The 23,150-nt window shown below is 38.7% G+C and overlaps 1 protein-coding gene across 16 annotated transcripts in view; it reads right to left on the reverse strand.

Annotated features, from left to right (window-relative positions):
• Positions 1–23,150, reverse strand: part of EHBP1 (EH domain binding protein 1) — a 417,522-nt gene that overhangs the window by 231,324 nt on the left and 163,048 nt on the right. For all 16 annotated transcript variants that reach the window (XM_072635440.1, XM_072635441.1, XM_072635433.1 and 13 more), the window contains exon 6: positions 3,946–4,127. In XM_072635440.1, coding sequence (XP_072491541.1) covers positions 3,946–4,127 — 182 coding nt within the window. The remainder of the gene's footprint in view (positions 1–3,945; positions 4,128–23,150) is intronic.

The raw sequence follows: 23,150 nt of genomic DNA on the forward strand, positions 1-23,150 counted from the left end.
GGGGATGGCACTAGCAGCTGAAAGGGCTAGGAATGGCCTCTTGGAGAAGGTGGGCTATGAGATGTATACAAAATACAAAATGATCCTGAAGGGAACAGAACACAAATGGCACCTTAGAATGTGATTTTTAAAAATTTAATGCCACTTATGTTCACTTTTGTATTATTGCTCATTTTCTGAAATAAGTGACTACAGTTATAACAAAAAGTTCATTTCATTAAGATTCTCAAAGTTTGGGGGGGCGGAGCCAAGATGGCGGAGTAGAAAGACGCACATACACATAGCTCCAAACCCACAACCCACAGATCGGCTAGAGGGGATCAACTCATGGTGAATTCTGCACCCAGAGGCCACGGAATATTGGAGCGAGGGAGATTTCTGTTCCAGAGAGACCTGCAAACCTCTCGCGGGGGGTCCTTCGTGCTGCGGACTGGGTGCCGGGACTGGGAGCTGAGTGCAGCCCTGCAGCAGCCGCGACACCGTGAGGAAAAGATCCGAGCAGGCTACGGGGACGGGATCTCCAGCGGCCACGCGGGTCTCTCCACTCACAGAGGGACCTGCAAACCTCTCACAAAAGGTCCGTCGCGCTGCAGACATGGAGCCCAGCCCAGACCTGCGGCAGCCGCGGCTCCGAGAGGTACAGATCTGAGCAGGCTTCAGGGATGGGATCTCCAGCGGCGGCACAAGCCCCTCCACCCACAGGTGACGGGGGTCAGTGAGAGGGTCTCTTTGGCGGGTCGAGAGGGGAGTGGGGTGCCCCCATGGCTCGGGCCCCCCCGGGAGATAGAAGCTGAGAGGTGGTTGCAGACAGGGGCTCCCCAAGCGGGCGGGAGCCTGGATCCATTGTGGAAGGTCTGTACATAAACCCCCTGAGGGAACTGAGCCTGAGAGGCGGCCCTGCCCTGACCTGACCATCTGAACTTAATTCTCACACTGAATAGCAGTCCTGCCCCTGCCAAAAGCCCTAAGGCGGGAAGCAGCATTTGAATCTCAGTCCCCAAACGCTGGCTGGGAAGACCAGGAGGTGAGGTGGGTGTGAGGAGAATATTCAGAGGTCAAGTCACTGGCTGGGGAGAATGCCCAGAAAAGGGAAAAGAAATAAAACTATTGATGGCTACTTTCTTGGAGAACAGACATTTCCTCCCTTCCTTTCTGATGAGGAAGAACAATGCTTACCATCAGACAAAGACACAGAAATCAAGGATTCTGTATCCCAGCCCACCCAATGGGCTCAGGCCACGGAAGAGCTCAAAAACAATTTTGAAAATCAAGTTAGAGAGGTGGAGGAAAAACTGGGAAGAGAAATGAGAGGGATGAAAGAGAAGCATGAAAAGCAGATCAGCTCCCTGCTAAAGGAGAACCAAAAAAATGTTGAAGAAATTAACACCTTGAAAACTAGCCTAACTCAATTGGCAAAAGAGGTTCAAAAAGCCAATGAGGAGAAGAATGCTTTCAAAAGCAGAATTAGCCAAATGGAAAAGGAGATTCAAAAGCTCACTGAAGAAAATAGTTCTTTCAAAACTAGAATGGCACAGATGGACGCTAAGGACTTTATGAGAAAGACAGATATCACAGAACATAGCGAGAAGATTGGAAAAATGGAAGATAATGTGAAATATCTTATTGGAAAAACAACTGACCTGGAAAATAGATTCAGGAGAGACAATGTAAAAATTCTGGGACTACCTGAAAACCATGATCAAAAGAAGAGCCTAGACATCATCTTCCATGAAATTATCAAGGAAAACTGCCCTGAGATTCTAGAACCAGAGGGCAAAATAAATATTCAAGGAATCCACAGAACACCGCATGAAAGAGATCCAAAAAGAGAAACTCCTAGGAACATTGTGGCCAAATTCCAGAATTCCCAGGTCAAAGAGAAAATATTGCAAGCAGTTAGAAAGAAACAATTCAAGTATTGTGGAAATACAATCAGGATAACACAAGATCTAGCACCCTCTACATTAAGGGATCGAAGGGCATGGAATAGGATATTCCAGAAGTCAAAGGAACTAGGACTAAAACCAAGAATCACCTACCCAGCAAAACTGAGTATAATACTTCAGGGGAAAAAATGGTCTTTCAATGAAATAGAGGATTTTCAAGCATTCTTGATGAAAAGACCGGAGCTGAAAAGAAAATTTGACTTTCAAACACAAGAATGAAGAGAACCATGAAAAGGTGAACAGCAAAGAGAAGTCATAAGGGACTTACTAAAGTTGAACTGTTTACATTCCTACATGGAAAGACAATATTTGTAACTCTTGAAACATTTCAGTATCTGGGTACTGGGTGGGATTACACACACACACATGCACACATGCACACATACATAGAGACAGAGTGCACAGAGTGAATTGAAGAGGATGGAATCACATCTTAAAAAAAAAAATGAAATCAAGCAGTGAGAGAGAAATATTGGGAGGAGAAAGGGAGAAATTGAATGGGGCAAATTATCTCTCATAAAAGAGGCAAGCAAAGACTTATTAGTGGAGGGATAAAGAGGGGAGGCAAGAGAAAAAGATGAGGTCTACTCTCATCACATTCCACTAAAGGAAAGAACAAAATGCACACTCATTTTGATAGGAAAATCTATCTCACAATACAGGAGAGTGGGGGACAAGGGCACAAGCAGGGTGGGGGGGAGGATAGAGGGGAGGGCATGGGGAGGAGAATGCAATCCGAGGTCGACACTCATGGGGAGGGAAAGGATCATAAGAGAATAGAAGTAATGGGGGACAGGATAGGATGGAGGGAAATATAGTTAGTCCTATACAACACAACTAGTATGGAAATCATTTGCAAAACTAAACAGATTTGGCCTATATTGAATCGCTTGTCCTCCAAAGGGAAGGGGTGGAGAGGGAGGGAGCTAAAGAAGTTGGAACTCAAAGTGTTAGGATCAACTGTAATGTTCTTACCACTAGGAAATAAGAAATACAGGTTAAGGGGTAAAGAAAGCTATCTGGCCCTACAGGACAAAAGAGAAGACGGAGACAAGGGCAGAGAGGGAGGATAGAAGAGAGAGCAGACTGGTCACAGGGGCAATTAGAATGCTTGGGTTTGGGGGGGGAGGGGATAAAAGGGGAGAAAATTTGTAACCCAAAACTTTGTGAAAATAAATGTTAAAAGTTAAATAAAAAAATATATATATATAAAAAAAAAAGATTCTCAAAGTTTGATGAGAATGAATGGCATGATGAAGCATGTTCTCAACTATTGATGGCGTAGAACAGAAGTTGTGCTCACCTCATTGTCATATGCCTGTGAAACACTGGCAATCTACCAGCCCCATGCCAAGAAACTGAATTTCTTCCATTTGAACTGTCTTAGGAAGATTCTGAGGATCACCTGGCAGGATAAGGTACCAGACACTGAAGTCCTTGCTCGAGCTGAACTGCCAAGCATTCAAACAATGCTTCAGAGAGTGCAACTCCAATGGGCTAGCCACATTGCTTGAATGCAAAATGTACGCTTGCCAAAAACACTATTTTATGGAGAACTCGCATGGGGTTGGCAATCACATGGTAGTCAGAAAAGGCGATACAAAAACACTCTCAAGAACTTTGGAATTGATTGTGTGACATGGGAGACAGTGGCACAGGACCGCTCAGCATGGCATGCCCATATCAGAGAAGATGCTGTGCTCTATGAACAAAGCAGAATTGAAACAGCTCAAAGGAAATGTAGGATGCACAAATTTAGAGTATCTACCCCAAATATTCACATGGACTATTGTACCCAATCTGTGGCAGAGCACTTTAAATTCGTATTGGTCTGATCAGCCACAGTCAGACACACTGAAACTTTATCATAGTGATGTAATTTTGTTCCTCTTTGAGAACAAAGGACAACAGCCAGCCAGCCAGTACAGAACAGTCCTCTACCCAGTACTTCCTTTGAAAGAAAATTTAAAGCAAGATATTTAATGGAAAAATAACTTACGTGGCTTTTCCTTCACGAAGAAAAATGCAAGATAACGAGAACTGGAGAGTGGCAGATACAACTTTTTTAGATAATGGCTTGAATTTTAACTTGACATCTGTCTGTGTAGGCATAGGACTTGCATACTGTTTCATATTGATGCTGCTAGTAGCAAGTGCTTTTCTACGTCCTGAGGGAGATTCCTGAAAGAGAAATATAATAATACAGTTTAATGTTATTTAATTAACAGTCCAAAAGAACAATTTTTGACAAACTGTATCTTACTTAAACCAGCAGAAGTTAGAAACACTGTTCTTTCAAGCAAAGTGCTATATAACAGTAACTTTAAAAAGGTGTTAGCTAAGTTATTGCTACATCCAGGGCTCCATTTCTGATTGAATTCTAAGCATGGTCACAATTCTGATCTCCAAATGAAACAAGTATAGAATTGCAGGCAGCAAAAATCTCAAAGGGAAGCGTATGGAGGATCAAAAGGCAGGCTGGGAAAGAAAAGCCTAAGGAGGGCAGAAAAAGGAAAAGGCAATGATTTAGACTACATATAACCCTGCTGTTTGTTTCTGAAAAGTTATCAAGAGGTAAACTTTGAAATAAAAATGATAGTATTTTGATTTAGCTTTCAAAAGCTTCCAGTGCAAATAATAAAAATTAGGAGGAAAAACATCAGCACTCATATTTATTTTATTGTAGTGTCGTGACAAGTTTTTAACAATTAAAACAATCTATACACAATGTACTATATATTACAACATCTCAGACTTTAACAAAAATGTAAACAACTACTTCCATTTGCAATTCAAGATGTAAAAAATCCAATACTATAAACACTTTTGAATGATTTTTAATAAAATTTGTACATTTATTATGGTTGAAAAACTTGTCTCAAATGAGGAATACTAATTTAATCAAAATATTCGAGCATCCTTTTGCCAAAGTACTTGACATTTCTGCCCAGCAGAATAAGTCAGAATGTAATGTGTCATCCCCAAAGAATACCTTGTTTAAAAAAACTAGCCTTATCTGTCAAGATTATGCTAGCAATATTATACAGAACTATTAGTGCATGTAGATACCTTATGAATGAATTTCAAAAATGCATCAAACACTTGAGAAGGATTTAGGTCTTCTCAGAAGAAATACTTAAGAATATGCAAATACCCTCAAATGAATCAAGTTGAACAGATGCCACTATCACAAACAATACAAGTGTTCTTTCCCTGGCTGCTACTGTCAGTCAAAGAAAGAGATTAGGGTCCAAGGCTCTGACGATGTGTAAAATGAAAAAATACGATCAGGGAGTTTCAATTTAATACACCAATATGAACAATAATCTGATATTGTACCTTTAGAATAGTTAACTACCACTACAAGTAATACAAGATTCTAAGGATCAATTCTGAAAGCATTTCAAAGCAAATTTCCACATTTTTTTTGCTTCTGTTCTGTATAAAATAGATTGAGTCTAAGTTTCAAAACAGTTTTATCCCTAACCAATCATTTTTTTCACTCTGAAAACAAAAAATATATGCCAATAAATTAAGAGGAAACTTGAAATATGAATAACTTTTAGAGAGTTGTTTTGTGATGATTTCTCTAAATCTAAGTTCTTACTGACTAGTACTGGACAGCTAGGTGGTACCGCAGATAAAGCATTGGAGTGAGGAAGATCTGAGTTCAAATATGACTGCAGATACTATCTATATGATCCCTATTTGCCTCAGTTCCACATCTGTAACATGGAGAAATAGCAAACCACTCCAGTATCTTTGCCAAAAAAACCCCATGGACAAAAAGTCTATGGGGTCATGTAGACTTGGACACAACTAAACTACTTATTAATATTTGTTTTTTAGCTTAAAAATGACCCTGGTATGAAAACTTTCCTATACCACAAGTTCAATAGGATAAGTAAGTTTTTGTAAATTTTTATCAATGCCTCCAAAAAGATAACATAAAGAATAACAGCTTTATATGTTTAATTAGTTAAGCAGAGTAGTAACTGACTATTAGACAATGCTGAGAATAGCCCTTGAGTGAGGTCTAGAAAGATGAATAAAGTATCCCTCTGAGGTTTGGAATCTGTATTTTCAGCTTCTTTTTTAATCACCAGAATTCCAGAAGAAGCTTTTTTTCCCCTCCAGCTGCCTTGCCTTGTCTTTCAAACATGATATTCTATGAAGCTAGGTATACAAAATGATAGCTTATTGAAATGTATGACTAAGATGTTATCAAAACTATGTCATTTGCAACTATGGTTTTGAAAGGGTAAATTTGTAATTCCTAAGGTGTTACTGGTAGCTTTTTGAAAGATCTTGGAGAATAAGGACAAAGAAAAATACTATTCCAGTTTTTACAAAACAGAAAAGGGTGCTGTTTGTGAACTACAGAGCAGTAAGCTTAACTTCTAGAAAAATGGTAGAACACATCAGTAAAGGGATGTTTTGTGAGAACTTAGAAAAAGAAACCCTTAGTTACTATATACAATCACAATTCATGCCAGATTGATATATCAGTTAGTCCATCAGTCAGTCAATTAGCATGTATTAAGCATCTACTATGTGGCAGGCAATGTGCTAAATACTGGAAAGACAAAGAAAGGCAAAAGATAGTCCTGGCTCTCAATGACTTTACAGTCTAATAAGAGAGAAAACACACAAACAATTACATACAAACAAGATATAGGGAGATGGATGGATGGAAAGAGAGAGATAATAAATTAGAGATAATCAACAGAAAGAAGGTACTAGCATCAAGAGTCACATATGAGGGAAATGTAAAAATAATACATTTATCTTTCAGCAAAGCACTCGACTAAGTGTTATGCTTGTGGGTAAGATTTGCATTAGTTAGATGGATAAGGAACTATTTGAATGACCAGATTCAAAGAGTAGTCTTTAAAAGGGACATTGTCACCTTGAGTGGAGGTCTCTAATGAAGTGCTTCAAAGATTTGTCTTTGGAACTGTTTTGCTAAATATTTTGATAATGACTTAGATAAAGTCATAGAAAATAGTTCTTGTAAAAAAAAAAACTTGTAGGACTATAGATCTGGCATAAGAAGTGACCACAGAGATCATCAAATCCAAACCTAAGTACCGAGAAGTTAAGTTACTGGCCCAAGATCACCCAGATAGAAAGTAGCAGAAACAAGATCCAAACAAAAAGTTCTCTGCCTCCAAATCTGGCATGCTCTTCACTTCATCACAGCTGGAGATACAAAGCCATTTGTTATTTACACTGTAATATGTGCAGTCATATAACTATACAGTAGTGATCTGGGGGTTTTATTGGACTTTTTGTTCAATATAAGAGTGTGATCCTGAAGGAAAAAAGAGTTACTGCTATTCCAAACTTCAATAAGAAAAATCCTGAATAAATGAGAAAAGAGTTCTGTTGGAAATGTTCTATGTGGTTGTGCCACACCCAGAATTCTATTTTCAGTTCTATGGACCACATTTTAGGAAGGACATTAACAAGTTGAAACATGTCCACAAGAGAGAAATTGTGATGGTTAGAAGTTGAAACATGTCCACAAGAGAGAAATTCTGATGGTTAGAAGACTGGAGAACATGTCACATGAAAATTAATGGAGGGAACTAACAACATTTAGCCAAAAGGGAAAAAAAAATCGCAAAAGGGAACAGGATAAACATCTTCAGGTATCTGAAGAGTTTTCATGTAGAAAAGGAATTAGCATTGTTCTGCTTGGTCCCATAGAGCAAAACAATGAACAATAAGTAGAAAATGTAGAGAAACAGACATAGACTTGAGTAAAAAAAAAAATTTCCCCAACAATTAGAACTATAAGTTTCAGAATGGCTTACCTGGGGGAAAAGTTGCATTCCAGGTCATCAGGAAGATCTGAGCCCAAATTGATCTCAGATACTTACTAGCTATGTGACCCTGGGCAAGTCACTTAATCTTCTCTCAGCCTTAGTTTCCTCAAGTATAAAACTAGCACCTTCTTCCCAGCATCGTTGTGAAGATCTTATGAGATAATTTTTGTCAAGTCTTTAGCTCAATGCCTGACATACATCAGGAACTTAGTAAATGTTGTTCCCTTATCCTTCCTCTTCTTCCACATTAGAGACTTCTCTGGTCCCTTATAGTTTTTAGCTTCTATGACAGTGTGCATCAACTAGAGCTGTCTGGCCAAAGAAGAACACAGGTAACACAACAATGGCCTTCAAATATTCAAATAGCTGTAGGCAGTTTTGTTGTTGGAGACAAAAGACTAGGATTTTAAAACCTACTTTGGAATTTATTGGGCAAGTCATTTAACCTCTCTGGGCCTCAGTTTCCTCACTCTAAAACAAAAACACTGGAATTATCACTCTATGTGGAAACAAGATTAGAAGTGTGAATTAACAACCCCACACAGACTACTGAGCAAAGAAGTTGTGGTGAGACCTGGGGCTGTATGGGTTAAACTGGCTTCCAGGTGGTTTGATTTGGGACCCAGCTGTGCACCCTTTGGGCAAGAAGAGTAAAAAAGCACATTTTAACACTGTTGGGGGGTTTCTGAGACCCAAGGGAACCTCCTTATTGATTGTTTTTAATGTCTAGGGAACTGCTTGTACTCAAGAGTACTTGAATATATTTTAATTAAAACGACTGTTTGAATACTCAGACCTTGAGTGAGACATTGCAAGAGATGCAGAATATCCACCAGCAAAACTAATGAAACGGATGGGACCTCATATAATGAATGGTCTCTCTTTTGGTTCTTTCAATGGACCTCATGCAGCTTTACTGCAAGGATGAAGGGATAGGCTATTGTGCTTTGAAGCTGATGTTTGTGATTCCAGTGACCTATGTTACTCACAACAAGGAGTCAAGGAAAGGAGCACTATGGTCAGGGATACTGGTGGAACTGGGGAAAATAATTCATCTCTAAGTGCAGCCCATTCCATTTCTGGATCTCACTAATTGCTAGAAAGTCAGTATTTTCTTACATTGAACGTAAGTCAATATTTCTTAGTTATAAGTTCTGGGAACAGGCAGAACAAGTCTAATTTTCACATGAGAACCATTCAAATCTTTGACTCTACCTATCATAAGCAGCCTAAACCTTCTCTTATCTAAATATACCTAGTTCCTTCAGCTGTTCCTTATACAACATAATTTAGAAACCCTAAATCTAGTCATTCGCTGGATACTTATCAATATTCTTCCTATTTAATCTGTTTGATCCAAAATCTAACATAATGTGCATTGACCAGAGAATTCAGAGAATTATCATCTCTCTCATTCTCTATGTCTCTCTTAATGAATGTACTCTCTCCTTATAATTAAATCAATTCATAAGAACAACATAAAAGAATTTATCAAATGCTTTCCTAAAATCAAGGTAAATTATATCTTTGACATTCCCTTGATGTCACAAATAACCTTGTCAAAATCCCTTGAGCCATCCCACTAGTTCATTTTGCCATCTGCCTCACTTCTCCCACACACACAAATCCTTCCCCAACCCACCTTGCCCATCCCCCATAATAACATTTAGCTATGGAATTCCTGTCCTTGGACTCAGCTGTCTTGATTGTCTTGATCATCTAAGCCTACTACATACAACCCACCACAGATCAGAATGCTTTTCATATTCCAGGCACCAACTACCTAGTCCAGGGGTGGGGAACTGCGGCCTTGAGGTCAAACATGTGGCCTTCTAGGTCCCTGGGTGTGGCCTTTTGACTTGGTTTTTTATGAACTGATCCTTTTATTAAGAGGATTTGTTCTATGAAGTTTGGATTCAGTCAAAGGGCTGATTTCCCCACCCCTAGGTCCTAGGCCATTTTGCTATCTGCCTTCCCAACATGCATATACCATCCCTTCCCCTCCCCATCTCACTTTACACTTCCTACTCGTAGTACAACAATACTGCTGTTATATCCAGAAAGCATATAAGGACACATCAGTCAACTGGCCTGTGGCTCAATTATGGTTCCCCAAGCCTAAACTGTTTTCTATGGGAACTATTTAACTATATTTGTTGTCTTCTCCACTAGAATGTGAGCCATGTGGTGTCCTGGACTTTCACCTTTGTATCTATATTGCCAACAGTTAGCACAATGTCTGGCACTTGTTCAGTTGTTTCAGTTGAGTGACCCGTGGTAATACTGGAGTGGTTTGCCATGTCCTAGTCCAGCTTGTTTTGCCCAGTCACACAACCAGTAAGTGTCTGAGGCTGGATCTGAACTCAGGTCTTCCTGATTCCTGGCCCAGTTCTCTATCCACTGTAATGCCTAGCTGCTTGACTCATTCAATAATTTTCTACTCATTCATTCATTTATTCATTCAATAAATCATTCATTCCTCAAAAAATGGCAACATGGGTAGTCTGGAATTACTTTCTCTCAGAAGGAGCCAGAATGACTTTTTGTAATCAATTTCCTTTTCAAGAGTCAATAATTATCATTCCACTTATAAAGCATTCTAGAATTCTTTCAGGAACTGAAATCAATATAGTAACCAATGGTTCTGTTACTACTTTTCTGAAAATCAGGGCAATATTTGTCTTCCTCTGATCCTTTTGCCGACAATATTTTCTTGTGTTGTTTTGTTTTTTAAATATTATTTTTTTCAGTTAATGAAAATTTATTTCTTCTCCTTAACTCCCCTCAACAATGGAAATGAAAAAAAAAAACCAAAACCCTTGTAACAAATATGCGACATCAAGTAAGAAAAAAAAGTCCTATTGGCTATATCCAAAAATGTGTATCTTGCTTTGAATCATGGGGTGATCACCAGTTCTCTAGAATCATGGTAGGTAATAGCCTTAAACAGAATTCTTAAATCTCTCAAAATTGCTTATGATTACAATGTTACTGAATAAATTTTTCTCCTCCTGCCCACTTCACTCCGCATACCCTTCATTTCTTATGGACAAAAATATAACAGTCATATACAACAATTTGTGCAGACATTCCCCAATTGAAGGGCATACCCTTAGTTTCAGTTCTACAAAAAGAATTGTTATAAAATCTTTTTGTGCATATGGGCCCTTCTCTCTCACCCCTTTATCTCCTTAGGGCATAGGTCTAATAGTGTTATTTCTAGGTCAAAGGGTATGCATACTTAATAATTTTTTGGAATAGTTCCAAACTACTTTCAGGAATAGCTGCTCTACCAACAGTACAATAATATACCTGTTTTAGTGTATGCCCTACAGTATTTGACATTTTTGTCAACTTTGTCAATGTGATAACTGTGGAGTAAAAGTTCATAGTTGCTTTAATTTTCACTTCTCTAATTACTAATGATTTGGAGCATTTTTAATATGGCTATCACCCAGAATTTCTTATTTTGAAAGCTGTATATTCATATCCTTTCACTATTTATCAATTGGAGAATGACTTTTATTCTTATAAATTTGTGGCAAAGACTGTTTTTCCCCAGTTAACTTTTTTCCTTCTAATTTTAGCTGAATTGGTTTTGCCTCCGCAAAATCTTTTTGATTTTATGTAATCAAGATGGTCTGTTTTTCACTTTCTTTGTAAAAGAATATTTAATTTCTTTATTTTTCGGTTCTTAACATTCACTTCCACAAGAATTTGAATTCAAAATTTTCTCCCCTTCTCTCCCCACTTCCCACCCCAGGACAGCATGCACCCCATGCACCACTTCCTCTAGTCTGTCCTCCCTTCTATTACCCACCCTTCTTCCATCCCCCTTCCCCTCTACTTTCCTGTAGGGTAAAACAGATTTCTATACTCCATTGCCTGTATTTCCAGCTGCATGCTAAAACAATTTTAAACATTTATTCTTAAAGCTTTGAGTCCCATATTCTCTCCTTCCCTCCCCACCCACCTTCACTGAGAAAACAAGTAATTCAATATAGGTCATATATGTATAACAATGTAAAGCACTCCCATAATAGGTTGTAAAAGACTAAACATATTTTCCTCTGTCCTATCCTGACCTTCATTTATTCCATTCTTTCCCTTGACCTGTACTCCCACAACAGTGTTTGCTTCTGATTATCCCTTTTCCCAATTTGCTGTCCCTTCTATTATCTCCCCTCTCTTATCCCCATCCCCCTTGCCTTCCTGCAAGGTAAAATAGATTTCCATATCCATTTGAGGGTGTGTTATTCCCTCCTTAAGCCAAATCCCATGAGAGTAAGGCTCAATTTCCTTTCATCTCCCTACTCTTCCCCACCACTGTAGAAGCTCTTTCTTCCCTCTTGTATATATGATGATTTGTTACATTCTACCTCTCCCTTTCTCTTACTCCTACTACATTCCATTCAACAGTAAATTTTATTTTTTTAAGTATTCTCCCTTCATATTCAGTTCACCCTGTGCCCTCTGTCTAGGTACACACACACACACCACACACACACTTATGTACATACATATACACATACATGTACACACATGTACATATACATACCTACATATATACCTACATATATGTGTGTGTATGGATATATATTCCCTCCAACTACCCTAATACTGGAAAAGGTCTCATGAGTTACAAATAATATCTTTCCAAGTAGGAATGTAAACAGTTCAACTTTAATGAGTTTCTTATGGCTTCTCTTTCCTGTTTACCTTTTCATGTTTCTCTTGATTCTTGTATTTGAAAGTCAAATTGTCTATTAAACTCTGGCCTTTTCAACAAAAATGCTTGGAATCCCTCTACTTCATTGAAATTCCATTTTTTATTCTGAAGTATTATACTCAGTTTTGTTGGGTAAGTGATTCTTGATTTGAATCCTATCTCCTTCTTTGACCTCTGGAATATCATATTCCAAGCCCTTCAATCCCTTAGTGTAAAAACTGCTAAATCCTATGTTATCCTCATTGTATTTCTACAATTCTTGAATTGTTTCTTTCTGACTGTTTGTAATATTTTTTCCTTGACCTGGGAACTCTGAAATTTGGCTACAATATTCCTAGGAGTTTTCCTTTTTGGATGTCTTTCAGGAGGTGACTGGTGAATTCTTTCCATTTCTATTTCACTCTCTGGTTCTAGACTTTCAGGGCAGTTTTCCTTGATAATTTCTTGGAAGATGATGTCTAGGCCCTTTTTTTGATCATGGTTTTCAGGCAGACCAATAATTTTTAAATTATCTCTCCTGGATCTATATTCATGATCAATTGTTTTTCCAATGAGATAGTTCACATTATCTTCTATTTTTTCATTCTTTGGGTTTTGTTTTACAGTTTCTTGGTCTCTCATAAAGTCTGCTCTATTCTAATTTTTTTATTTTTATTTTTTATAAATTTATTTATTTATTTTAAGTTTGCAATATTTATTTCCACAAAATTTTGAGTTCCAAATTTTCTCCCCATCTCTCTCTTCCCTCCACCCCAAAACCCTGAGCATTCTAATTACCCCTATCACCAATCTTCCCTCCCTTCTAACACCCCTCCCTTCCCTTATCCCCAAGATCTCTTTTGTCCTGTAGGGCAAGATAAATTTCTATACCCCATTACCTGTTTTTCTTATTTCCCAGTTGTATGCAAGAAAAATACTCGACAGTTGTTCCTAAAACTTTGAGTTTCAATTTCTCTTCCTTCCTCCCTCCTTACCTATCCCCACTGGGAAGGCAAGCAATTCAATATAGGCTACATATGTGTAGTTTTGCAAATGACTTCCATAATAGTCATGTTGTGTAAGACTAACTATGTTTCCCTCCATCCTATCCTGCCCCCCATTTCTTCTATTCTCTCTTTTGACCTTGTCCCTCCCCAAGAGTGTTCACTTCTAATTGCTCTCTCCTCCCATTGCCCTCCTTTCCATCATCCCCCCCACCCTGCTTATTCCCTTCTCCCCCACTTTCCTGTATTGTAATATAGGTTTTCACACCAAAATGAGTGAGCATTTTATTCCTTTCTTTGGTCAAATGTGATGAGAGTAAGCTTCACATTTTTTCTCTCACCTCCCCCCTTTTCCCTCCATTGAAAAGTCTTTTTCTTGCCTCTTTTATGAGATAATTTGCCCTATTCCATTTCTCCCTTTCTCCTCCCAATATATTCCTCTCTCACCCCTTACTTTTATTTTTTAGATATGATCCCTTCCTATTCAACTCACTCTGTGTTCTCTGTCTCTCTCTCTATATATATGGGTGCGTGTGTGTGTGTGCGTGTGTGCATAATCCCACCAACTACCGAGATACTGAAAAAAGTTTCAAGAGTTACAGATATTGTCTTTCCATGGAAGAATGCAAACAATTCAACTTTAGTAAGTCCCTTATGATTTGTCTTTCCTGTTTACCTTTTCATGCTTTTCTTCATTCTTGTGTTTGAAAGTCAAATTTTCTTTTCAGCTCTGATCTTTTCATCAAGAACACTTGAAAGTCCTCTATTTCATTGAAAGACCATTTTTTTCCCCTGAAGTATTATACTCAGTTTTGCTGGGTAGGTGATTCTTGGTTTTAGTCCCAATTCCTTTGACTTCTGGAATATCATATTCCACACCCTTTGATCCCTTAATGTAGAAGCTGCTAGATCTTGTGTTATCCTGATTGTATTTCCACAATACTCAAATTGTTTCTTTCTAGCTGCTTGTCATATTTTCTCCTTGACTTGGAAACTCTGGAATTTGGCTACAATGTTCCTAGAAATTTCTCTTTTGGGATCTCTTTCAGGAGGTCATCAGTGGATTCTTTCAATATTTATTTTGCCCTCTGGTTCTAGAATATCAGGGAAGTTTTCCTTGCTAATTTCATGAAAGATGATGTCTAGGCTCTTTTTTTGGTCATGGCTTTCACGTAGTCCCATAATTTTTAAGTTGTCTCTCCTGGATCTATTTTCCAGGTCAGTTGTTTCTGCAATGGGATATTTCACATTATTTTTCATTCTTTTGGTTTTGTTTTGTGATTTCTTGGTTTCTCTTAAAGTCATTAGCCTCCATCTGTTCCATTCTAGTTTTTAAAGAACTATTTTCTTCAGTGAGCTTTTGAACCTCCTTTTCCATTTGGCTGGTTCTGATTTTTAAAGCATTCTCCTCATTGGCTTTTTGGACCTCTTTCATCAGCTGAGTTAGCCTACTTTTAAAGGTGTTATTTTCTTCAGCAATTTTTTGGGTCTCCTTTAGCAAGTTGTTGACTTGCTTTTCATGATTTTCTTACATCTCTCTCATTTCTCTTCCCATTTTTTCCTCCACCTCTCTTACCTGATTTTCAAAATCCTTTTTGAGCTATTCCATGGCCTAAGACCACTGAATATTTATTTTGGATGTTTGGGATACAGCAACTTTGACTTTTATGTCATTCCCTGATGGTAAACATTGTTCTTCCTCATCAGAGAGGATGGGAAAAAATATCTGTTCACCATGAAACTAACATTCTATAGTCTTATTTTTTTCCCCTTTTTTGGGCATTGACTTGACTTTTGGGTCCTTTGTCAAGAGTAGGGTATACTCTGGGGATCTGTAAGATCTCAGTTCACCCAAGGTGGCATAATCAAGCGTGTACACTGGTCTGGGAGCAACCAGAAACTTCTGTGCCCAGAATCTGTGAGTAGTAGTTTCCTCTCCACAACTACCTGGCCTGCAATTCCACCAAGCCAGCACTGGGGACTGAGATTCAGATAAGCTGCTCAATTCCCCCAGGGGCTTTAGGCAAGGGCAAGGCAGCCATTCAGTGTGAGATAAAGATAAGCAGCTCAATTCCCCCAGGAGTATTAGGTGGGGGCAGGGCCACCACACAGGGCTGAGGTATGGATCACCTGCTCAGATCCCCCAGGGGCTTTACTATCCAACAATGGATGCTGGCTGCTGTGGGAGGTGCTGCTGCAGAACTATGGGAAGATCCTGCTCCCTTCTCGGCCTGCTGAAAAAAACCCTTTCACTGACCTTTGGTGCCTGTGGGTTGAGGGATCTGTGAACCACTGCTGCTGCTGCCGCTGGGGATTCCGCCCTGAGGCCTCTTGGGTCCTCCTCCCCTTGCCATACTACACAGCCAAGGCTGGGCTGGGCTCCCCTCAGCATCCAGTGTGACAGACCTTTCCTGCCAGCCTTTCAGGTCACCTTGAGTTGGAATTCTCCTCCACTCCGTCGTTCTGTGGCTTCTGCTGCTATAGAACTTATTGAGAGTGTTTCTTTACAGGTATTTTATGGGCTGTGGAGGAAGAGCTAGTGTATGTGCGTCTTTCTACTTTGCCATCTTGGCTCCACCCCTCCATTCTAATTTTTAAAGAACTATTTTCTTCAGTGAGCTTTTGAACCTCCTTTTCCATTTGGCTAATTCTGCTCTTTAAAGAATTCTTCTCCTTATTGACTTTTTGGGCCTCTTTAGCCATTTCAGCTAGTCTATTTTTAAAGGTGTTATTTTCTTCAGCATTTTTTTTAGGGTCTCCTTTAGCAAGCTTTTGACTCACTTTTCATGATTTTCTTGCATCACTCATATTTCTCTTACCAATTTTTCCTCCACCTTTCTTACTTGATCTTCAAAATCATTTTTGAGCCCTTCCATGACCTAACACCACTGCATTTTTTTGGAGGTTTTGGATGCAGAAGCCTTGACTTTGATGGTATGCTTTGTTCTTCCTCATCCAAAAGGATGGAAGAAAATATCTTTTCACCAAGAAAGTAACCTTCTATGGTCTTATTTTATTCCCCTTTTTTGTGGATTTTCCCAACCAGTTACTTGAATTTTGAGTCCTTTGTCAAGGGTCTAGGGACCTGTAAGTTTTCAGTTCCTCCAAGGTGGCACAATCAAGGGAAAGGAGCTTCCTCCTCTCCTGGCCTGTGCTATGGTCTATGAGCAAGCACAAGTATTCCTTTCTGCCCAGGCCCTGTAAAGTAGGATTCCCTCTCCAGAGCTTCCACCAGCTCTACCACGCCAGCACTCCTCCTCACCCCAGGACCATCATTCAGGACTGAGACCCAGATCAGCTGCTTGATTCCCCCAGGGTCTTTAGGCAGGGGGCTCCAAAAGTGGATGCTGCTGCTGTCGCAGCTGCCCTGGAACTAGGGCTAGGGCCAGACCTGGCTCAGTTCTCCCCCCGTTGAAAGAGCTTTCTCACTGACCTTTGAAGCTATTTTTGGTGTTTGTGGGTTGAGAAATCTGGGAACTGCAGCTGTTATACGTGATTCCATGTCCTGAGGGCTGCTTCAGTCCTGTCTGTGCCATGCTGTGTGGCCAAGGCTGGGCTGAGGCCGGTGTGACAGTCCTTTCCTATTGGCCTTCCAGGCTGTCTTGGGCTGGAAATTTTTTACTCTGTCATTTTGTGGCTTCTGCTGCTCTAAAATTTGTTTACAGCCATTTTTTACAGGAATTTTATGGGCTATGGGGGCAGAGCTAGAAAAGGTCCATTTTTCTACTCCACCATCTTGGCTCCACCCCCCCAAAATTGTCCATTTTATCTTCTGTGACCCTTTCTATCTCTTTGTAGTCACGAATTCCTCCCCTATCTACAGATCTAAAACTCCATTTCTTTCTTGCTATTTTAATGTATTTATACCACTCTCCACATATAAGTCGTACATCCACTTGGAGCTTATCTTTGTATATAAGGTGAATTGTTGGACTAAACTCTATTTCTACCAGACTTTTCCAATTTTCCCAGCAATTTTTGTCAAACATGAGACTACTATGTTCGTTTCATGTTTTAAATACCTAATCTGTTCCACTTATTGACCCATTTTTTTTAACTAGTTCCAAATCATTGATAATTAATACTCGTTGGATAGCCTGCCCCACAATTAATCACAGATCATTGAAAATTGCTAAGCAATTATATCCACTAATTCTTTCAGTGCTCTAAGATGCTGTTCTTCTACATACGGAGGCTTGATCTAAAGATGGGCAGTCAAATACATTCTATTAACTTGTTATGTATCCTCAGTTTCAACTTCTTGTTAGTCATTTTTATTTTGTTCTTTCTAATCCAAAGAGTATTTATTCTCCTTGGCAGAGAATAGAAACAAAATCAATTCTTTCTTTCAATTTCCCTTTTAAGTGGTCAATTACCAGAAACAATGGGTGAGTGAATGTAATCACAAGCATAGGCAGGAAACTAGTCTAACTCTTCTTTTAAAAATAATATAAAAATAAAATGAAAAATAAAACACAATAAGGTTCCTAACTTTTCATGATCATTTGAATCACTTTTTTTTATTTTCACCTTCATTACTAAAGGGCCTACCTGACCATTTTAATTTTTCCCCCCAAAGCTAATAAACTTGTCAAATGACATACAGCTAGTGGAGTCAAATGATGGGTGCTAATAATCTCACATTACAATAAAGTGTCAATAAATTTTTCATTTGAACTGTTCAAATTATGGTAATTTCTTAGAATAAGTTCATTTCCTGCTGTTTCATTTCTGATAGGCCCAGGATGACTATTAACTTTGGCTAATAAAAATCATCCTTACATTTTTTTAATCTAACATAATTCTACTCATAAAATAAATCACATGCTATAAATTCATCTCTTCTTCTTCTTATGTAAAACATTTTGAAGGAATAAAAATTGAACTGAAATGTTTTCTTCCCCAATGATGCAGATAGAGTATTCCAGTACTTTCCAGTACCTCAAAAATCAGGTATCAAAAAACTAGAATTAATTGCTTTTTAAACTTGTATTTTGCAAATGCATAACAGAACATTTTGGTGATGGAGTAATTGTGATCACACCCAAGGTTCACTGATACTGAGGCATGACTAAATTGTTCATTTTAGTAATCTTATTTATCCACCTCAGTTTAAGGATTAGTTTCTCAATAAATCAATTAACAGGCATTTATTAAGTACTTAGTATGTTTCAGGCACTGAAATCATCTAGAAAAATGTAGTACAAAGAATGAAATAATTCCTAGTAAGAAGGAGATTCTAATATGGAAGAGCACAAGGATATATATGTACAGTATAAATCTGAATAGAATACAACTAAATGCAAAATGGTTAAACACAAGGTAGTTTGAGGGGGTAGGTGATTGAGATCAGGAAAGTATTCATGTAGAAGATGCTGTTTGAATTGCATCATAAGAGGGATTCTATGAGTCAGAAATGAAAAAGCCATACATTCCAGGCAAGGAGGATGGTCAGTGCAAAACCATGGAGATAAGATAGAGAGTTTCCCATGTAAGGAACAGAGAAAGGGTCAGTTTCTTTGGGTATAGAGTGATAGAGAGAACAGCCAAGTCAATAAACATTTACTGAGTACTTACTAGGTACCAGGCACTGTGCTAAGCAATGGGGAAACAAATAAGAAAAAGACAGACCCTACTCTCAAGAGGAAGTTGAATTTATCAGCCCTAGTCTTCCAATTAAAGGGGCCAGGCAAATGAGGGTGCTGAGGAGCTGCTGAGGACATGCTGAAGCTCTCTGTCTCTCCTTATGCCTCTCTGATTAGCTCCCAAAAGTTTAAGGTCATCTCTACATTTACAGTCCCAGATCTGTATATCCACCCCAGTCTCCTCTCCTCTAAGCTTCACTCTACCCCACCAGTTGATGATGAGATTTCAGATGATGAGCTTCTTCTGAGGAAAGCATGGTTATCTGTGGAGTAGAAATGAAGGTGAAGAATAACGTCCACTGTAGCTGGAAAGATAGGGCAAGACTGTACAGAGTTCTGAAATATAAGTGGAGGAGTTTATATTTGATTCTGGAAGAAATAAGAAGTCACCAGAGCTGAGAATCATCATAGTCAGGTCTAGTCAGGGATAAGATGCAAGAGGTATTGTCGAGGCAGAAATGGCCAAATTTGTTAAATAACTAGATATCTGTAATGAGGAAATGAGTAGAATGCAAAGATTAAAAACCTGGGAGAATGGAAGAATGATGATCCCTATAATCTTCATCCTTTTTTTGTAATCTGATGGTCTGACTGCACAGAAGTCATTGATGATGCTGCAACTGATACATCTAAAACCAGTTGCTTTGCTTTTGGTAAAACATAATTAATATCTTTTTTATGATTTTCAGTACTTAGTATGTCTTCCATATCTCTTCTTTGACAAACACACAATCAATTCCTATTAATATACGATATCATGGCAGAAAGGAGACTCTGTGTGCCAACAGAAGATATGGCCCTTAAGGGCAGAGACAGGTTGGTTTTTTTCTTTGTATGATAGTCTGGCATGTAGTAGGCCTTTAATAAATGCTTATTAAGTTGAAGTGACTCAAGCTGGAAACAGTTCAAATATAAGCCTACACTTAGATTATTATCCAAGGACTGGTCACCAGGGGATATTTTTTTGTTGATGTTTACAACAAATAACAGAACTAATAAATACAAAGAGGCCTTCAGTCACAGGCAGCATACTTTAGTTTTCATTGATATGTGAATGGCAGAAAAAAAGGAGCTAGTGGGTTCTGATGTTAATAGTTTTAAAATCATCTATATCCATTAATTTAACTACTGATATTCTCAATATGAAAGCTAACAATCAGCTTGTTAAATCACACCTTGGGGAACTTAAGTGTAGCCATATTGTCTATATTGGCATTCTAATTCCAAATCATGCCAGAAGAGGTAAGACAAAGAAGGGAAGGAAAGGGGAAGAGAGGGGAGAGGAGAGAAAGAAGGCAGAGGGGAAGGGAAAGGAGGAAGAGAAGAGGGGAGGGAAGGACAGCTCACAATTTCTCTTTGAAAGGCAAAATAAAAGAATTTGCGGAATCTTATTTATCATGAATCTAAAAACATGAAACATCATTCCATTACATATTTGGTTATGTCATCTTTTGGTATTTATGATGAAGGGAAGAATCCTCTCTACTTTTAATGGACAGTTTCTGTGACTACCTCCAGACACCCTGTACAGAATTTGCTAACAAGCCTGGACAAAACAATCAGTGCTAATAGGCACACACACTGTGAAATTTTATCCATACATGCATGAAAACTTGAGTTTTAGTCTTCTTGGTTTCATCATTATGGGTGCATTACTCAGTGTTATTAAAAAATGTTTGTAGTCAAGTAAATTTGTGCAAATTTCCTTTCTATCACTAATTGAAATAGCATAAAAAATATCACATGATAATATCTTCAAGGTGAAAAAAAACCTCAGAGATTATATAGTCTAGCTTCCAAACAATGCGAGATTGCTTTCTACTAAATTTCTACAGATGGTTATTCTTCCACTGCCTCAATGTATCCAGTAACAGAGAACTTACTGTTTTGGAACACAGGCCATTCTATTGTTGGATAGCTCTGACTGTTAGTTATTCCTATATTGAGCCAAAATCTATCTACTGGCCTTCACCCAAATACAACTAAATCTCCCAGTCTTATCCATCTCATTTATCAAGTGACTAAAAACAAAGTAATTTGTTGTACTATAGCAATGAAGTGTAACAGTTAACAAATTTGAGTACAAATAATTCAAACTATTTAAAAATATCATAATACAAATATAGTAAGAAAAATCTTTTAGATGACTGTCCTTTTTGTTAGTTATATCAACCACATGCTAACAAATAAAAAGTTTTGTTTTTTTAAAAATTTGCATGCTGGTCTTGTGAGCTGTCACAAGTACCACATTGCTTAGGTCATAGTAAAAAAGATCTCTGCTTCATCAGCAGAGCAAAATGCAATACTACAGAATTTAATTTGGAGCCTATGGAGCAATTAAATGCTAAAATAGACATGCTACAGGGAGCTCTCTCAACCACAAAGACTTAATTAGAAACCACATAAACTAAAATAACCAACATAGATGGTCGGATGGAAGGGTAAATACAAACTTTTAAAAAAAGAAAAACTCTATTAGAAATGCCCAAGTAAGTGCTCAAAGTGTCCAAAAGGTTATTAAAAATTATGTGGCTTTTAGAATGAAATGCTTAACAAAATAAAACAACAATTTACATGCAGTAAAGTATTCTAGATATATAGGAAAAGAAAGATTAAAAATATATGAGCCAAACAATTCAAACTATAGTCCAATTATGGAAGCAATAAGTTAAGGTCTGTTATTCAAGATTTCAGGCATTCAGCAGTTCCCAATCTCACAGAGAGATAAGAGGAAAACCTTTCATATCTCACCAAAAATGCTTCAGAGAAACTTTATGTAGTCAAACTGTATTATTAGAGATGCTAGTTAAATTTTGACTAATGTCTATAAAAAGGAAACATTTATGAATTAAGGTCCTGTATGTTCCAAAGAAAATATTTTTAAAATTGTAAACAAAGACCTTTTGTTTTCCTAAAAATCTTATACACTGAAAATAATGAAGCCAGACACCTGTGAAGAAATGTAACACTGAAATTTATACAGAAATTCAAACTTACTATACCTATACACTAAGTAGTATAATCAATTAATCAACTGACAAGCATTTATTAATATACCAAGCATTGCCCTAAATGTTGAAGATACAAAGACAAAAGTAAAATGGCCCATATTCTCAAGGACTTTATAGCCTAAAGAGAAAGACAATATGCACATATATGAGTAAAAATAAAACAAAAAATTAATTCAATGTAGCTTTGCAAGGGAAGGCACTAGCTTCTGGGAGGACCAGAAAAATATTTCCTGGGGGCTGAGTCAAGATGGCGGAGTAGAAAGACGCACATACACATAGCTCCGAACTCACAACCGATAGAACATCTGTAAATAGGAACTCACTGCAAATTCTGCAGCACCAGAGGCCACAGAACATTGGAGCGAAGGAGATTTCTGTTCCAGAGGGACCTGCAAACCTCTCGCAAAAGGTCCTTTGCGCTGCGGACTGGGCACCACAGACTGGGAGCCAAGCACAGCCCTGCCGCGGCTGCGGCACCGAGAGCAGCAGATCCGACCAGGCTTCAGGGACGGGATCTCCAGTGGCCGCGCGGGTCCCTCCACCCACAGGTGACGGGGGTCAGTGAGAGGGTCTCTTTGGCGGGTCGAGAGGGAAGTGGGGTGCCCCCATAACTCAGGCCCCCTCGGGAGGCAGCAGCGGAGGTGAGAGCAGACCAGGGCTCCCCAAGCAGGCAGGAGCCTGGATCCATTGTTGAAGGTCTCTACATAAACCCTCTGAGGGAACTGAGCCTGAGAGGCAGCCCTGCACCCACCTGAGCACCTGAACTTAATCTCACACTGAATAGCAGCCCTGCCCCCACCCAAAGCCCTGAGGCTGGGAAGCAGCATTTGAATCTCAGACCCCCAAGTGCTGGCTGGGAGGATCTGGAGGCGAAGTGGGTGTGAAGAGAATATTCAGAAGTCAAGTCACTGGCTGGGAAATGCCCAGAAAAGGGAAAAGAAATAAGACTATAGAAGGTTACTTTCTTGGTGAACAGGCATTTCCTCCCTACCTTTCTGATGAGGA

The sequence above is a fragment of the Notamacropus eugenii genome, chromosome 1 (assembly GCF_028372415.1).
Source record: "Notamacropus eugenii isolate mMacEug1 chromosome 1, mMacEug1.pri_v2, whole genome shotgun sequence".
NCBI lineage: Eukaryota > Metazoa > Chordata > Mammalia > Diprotodontia > Macropodidae > Notamacropus > Notamacropus eugenii.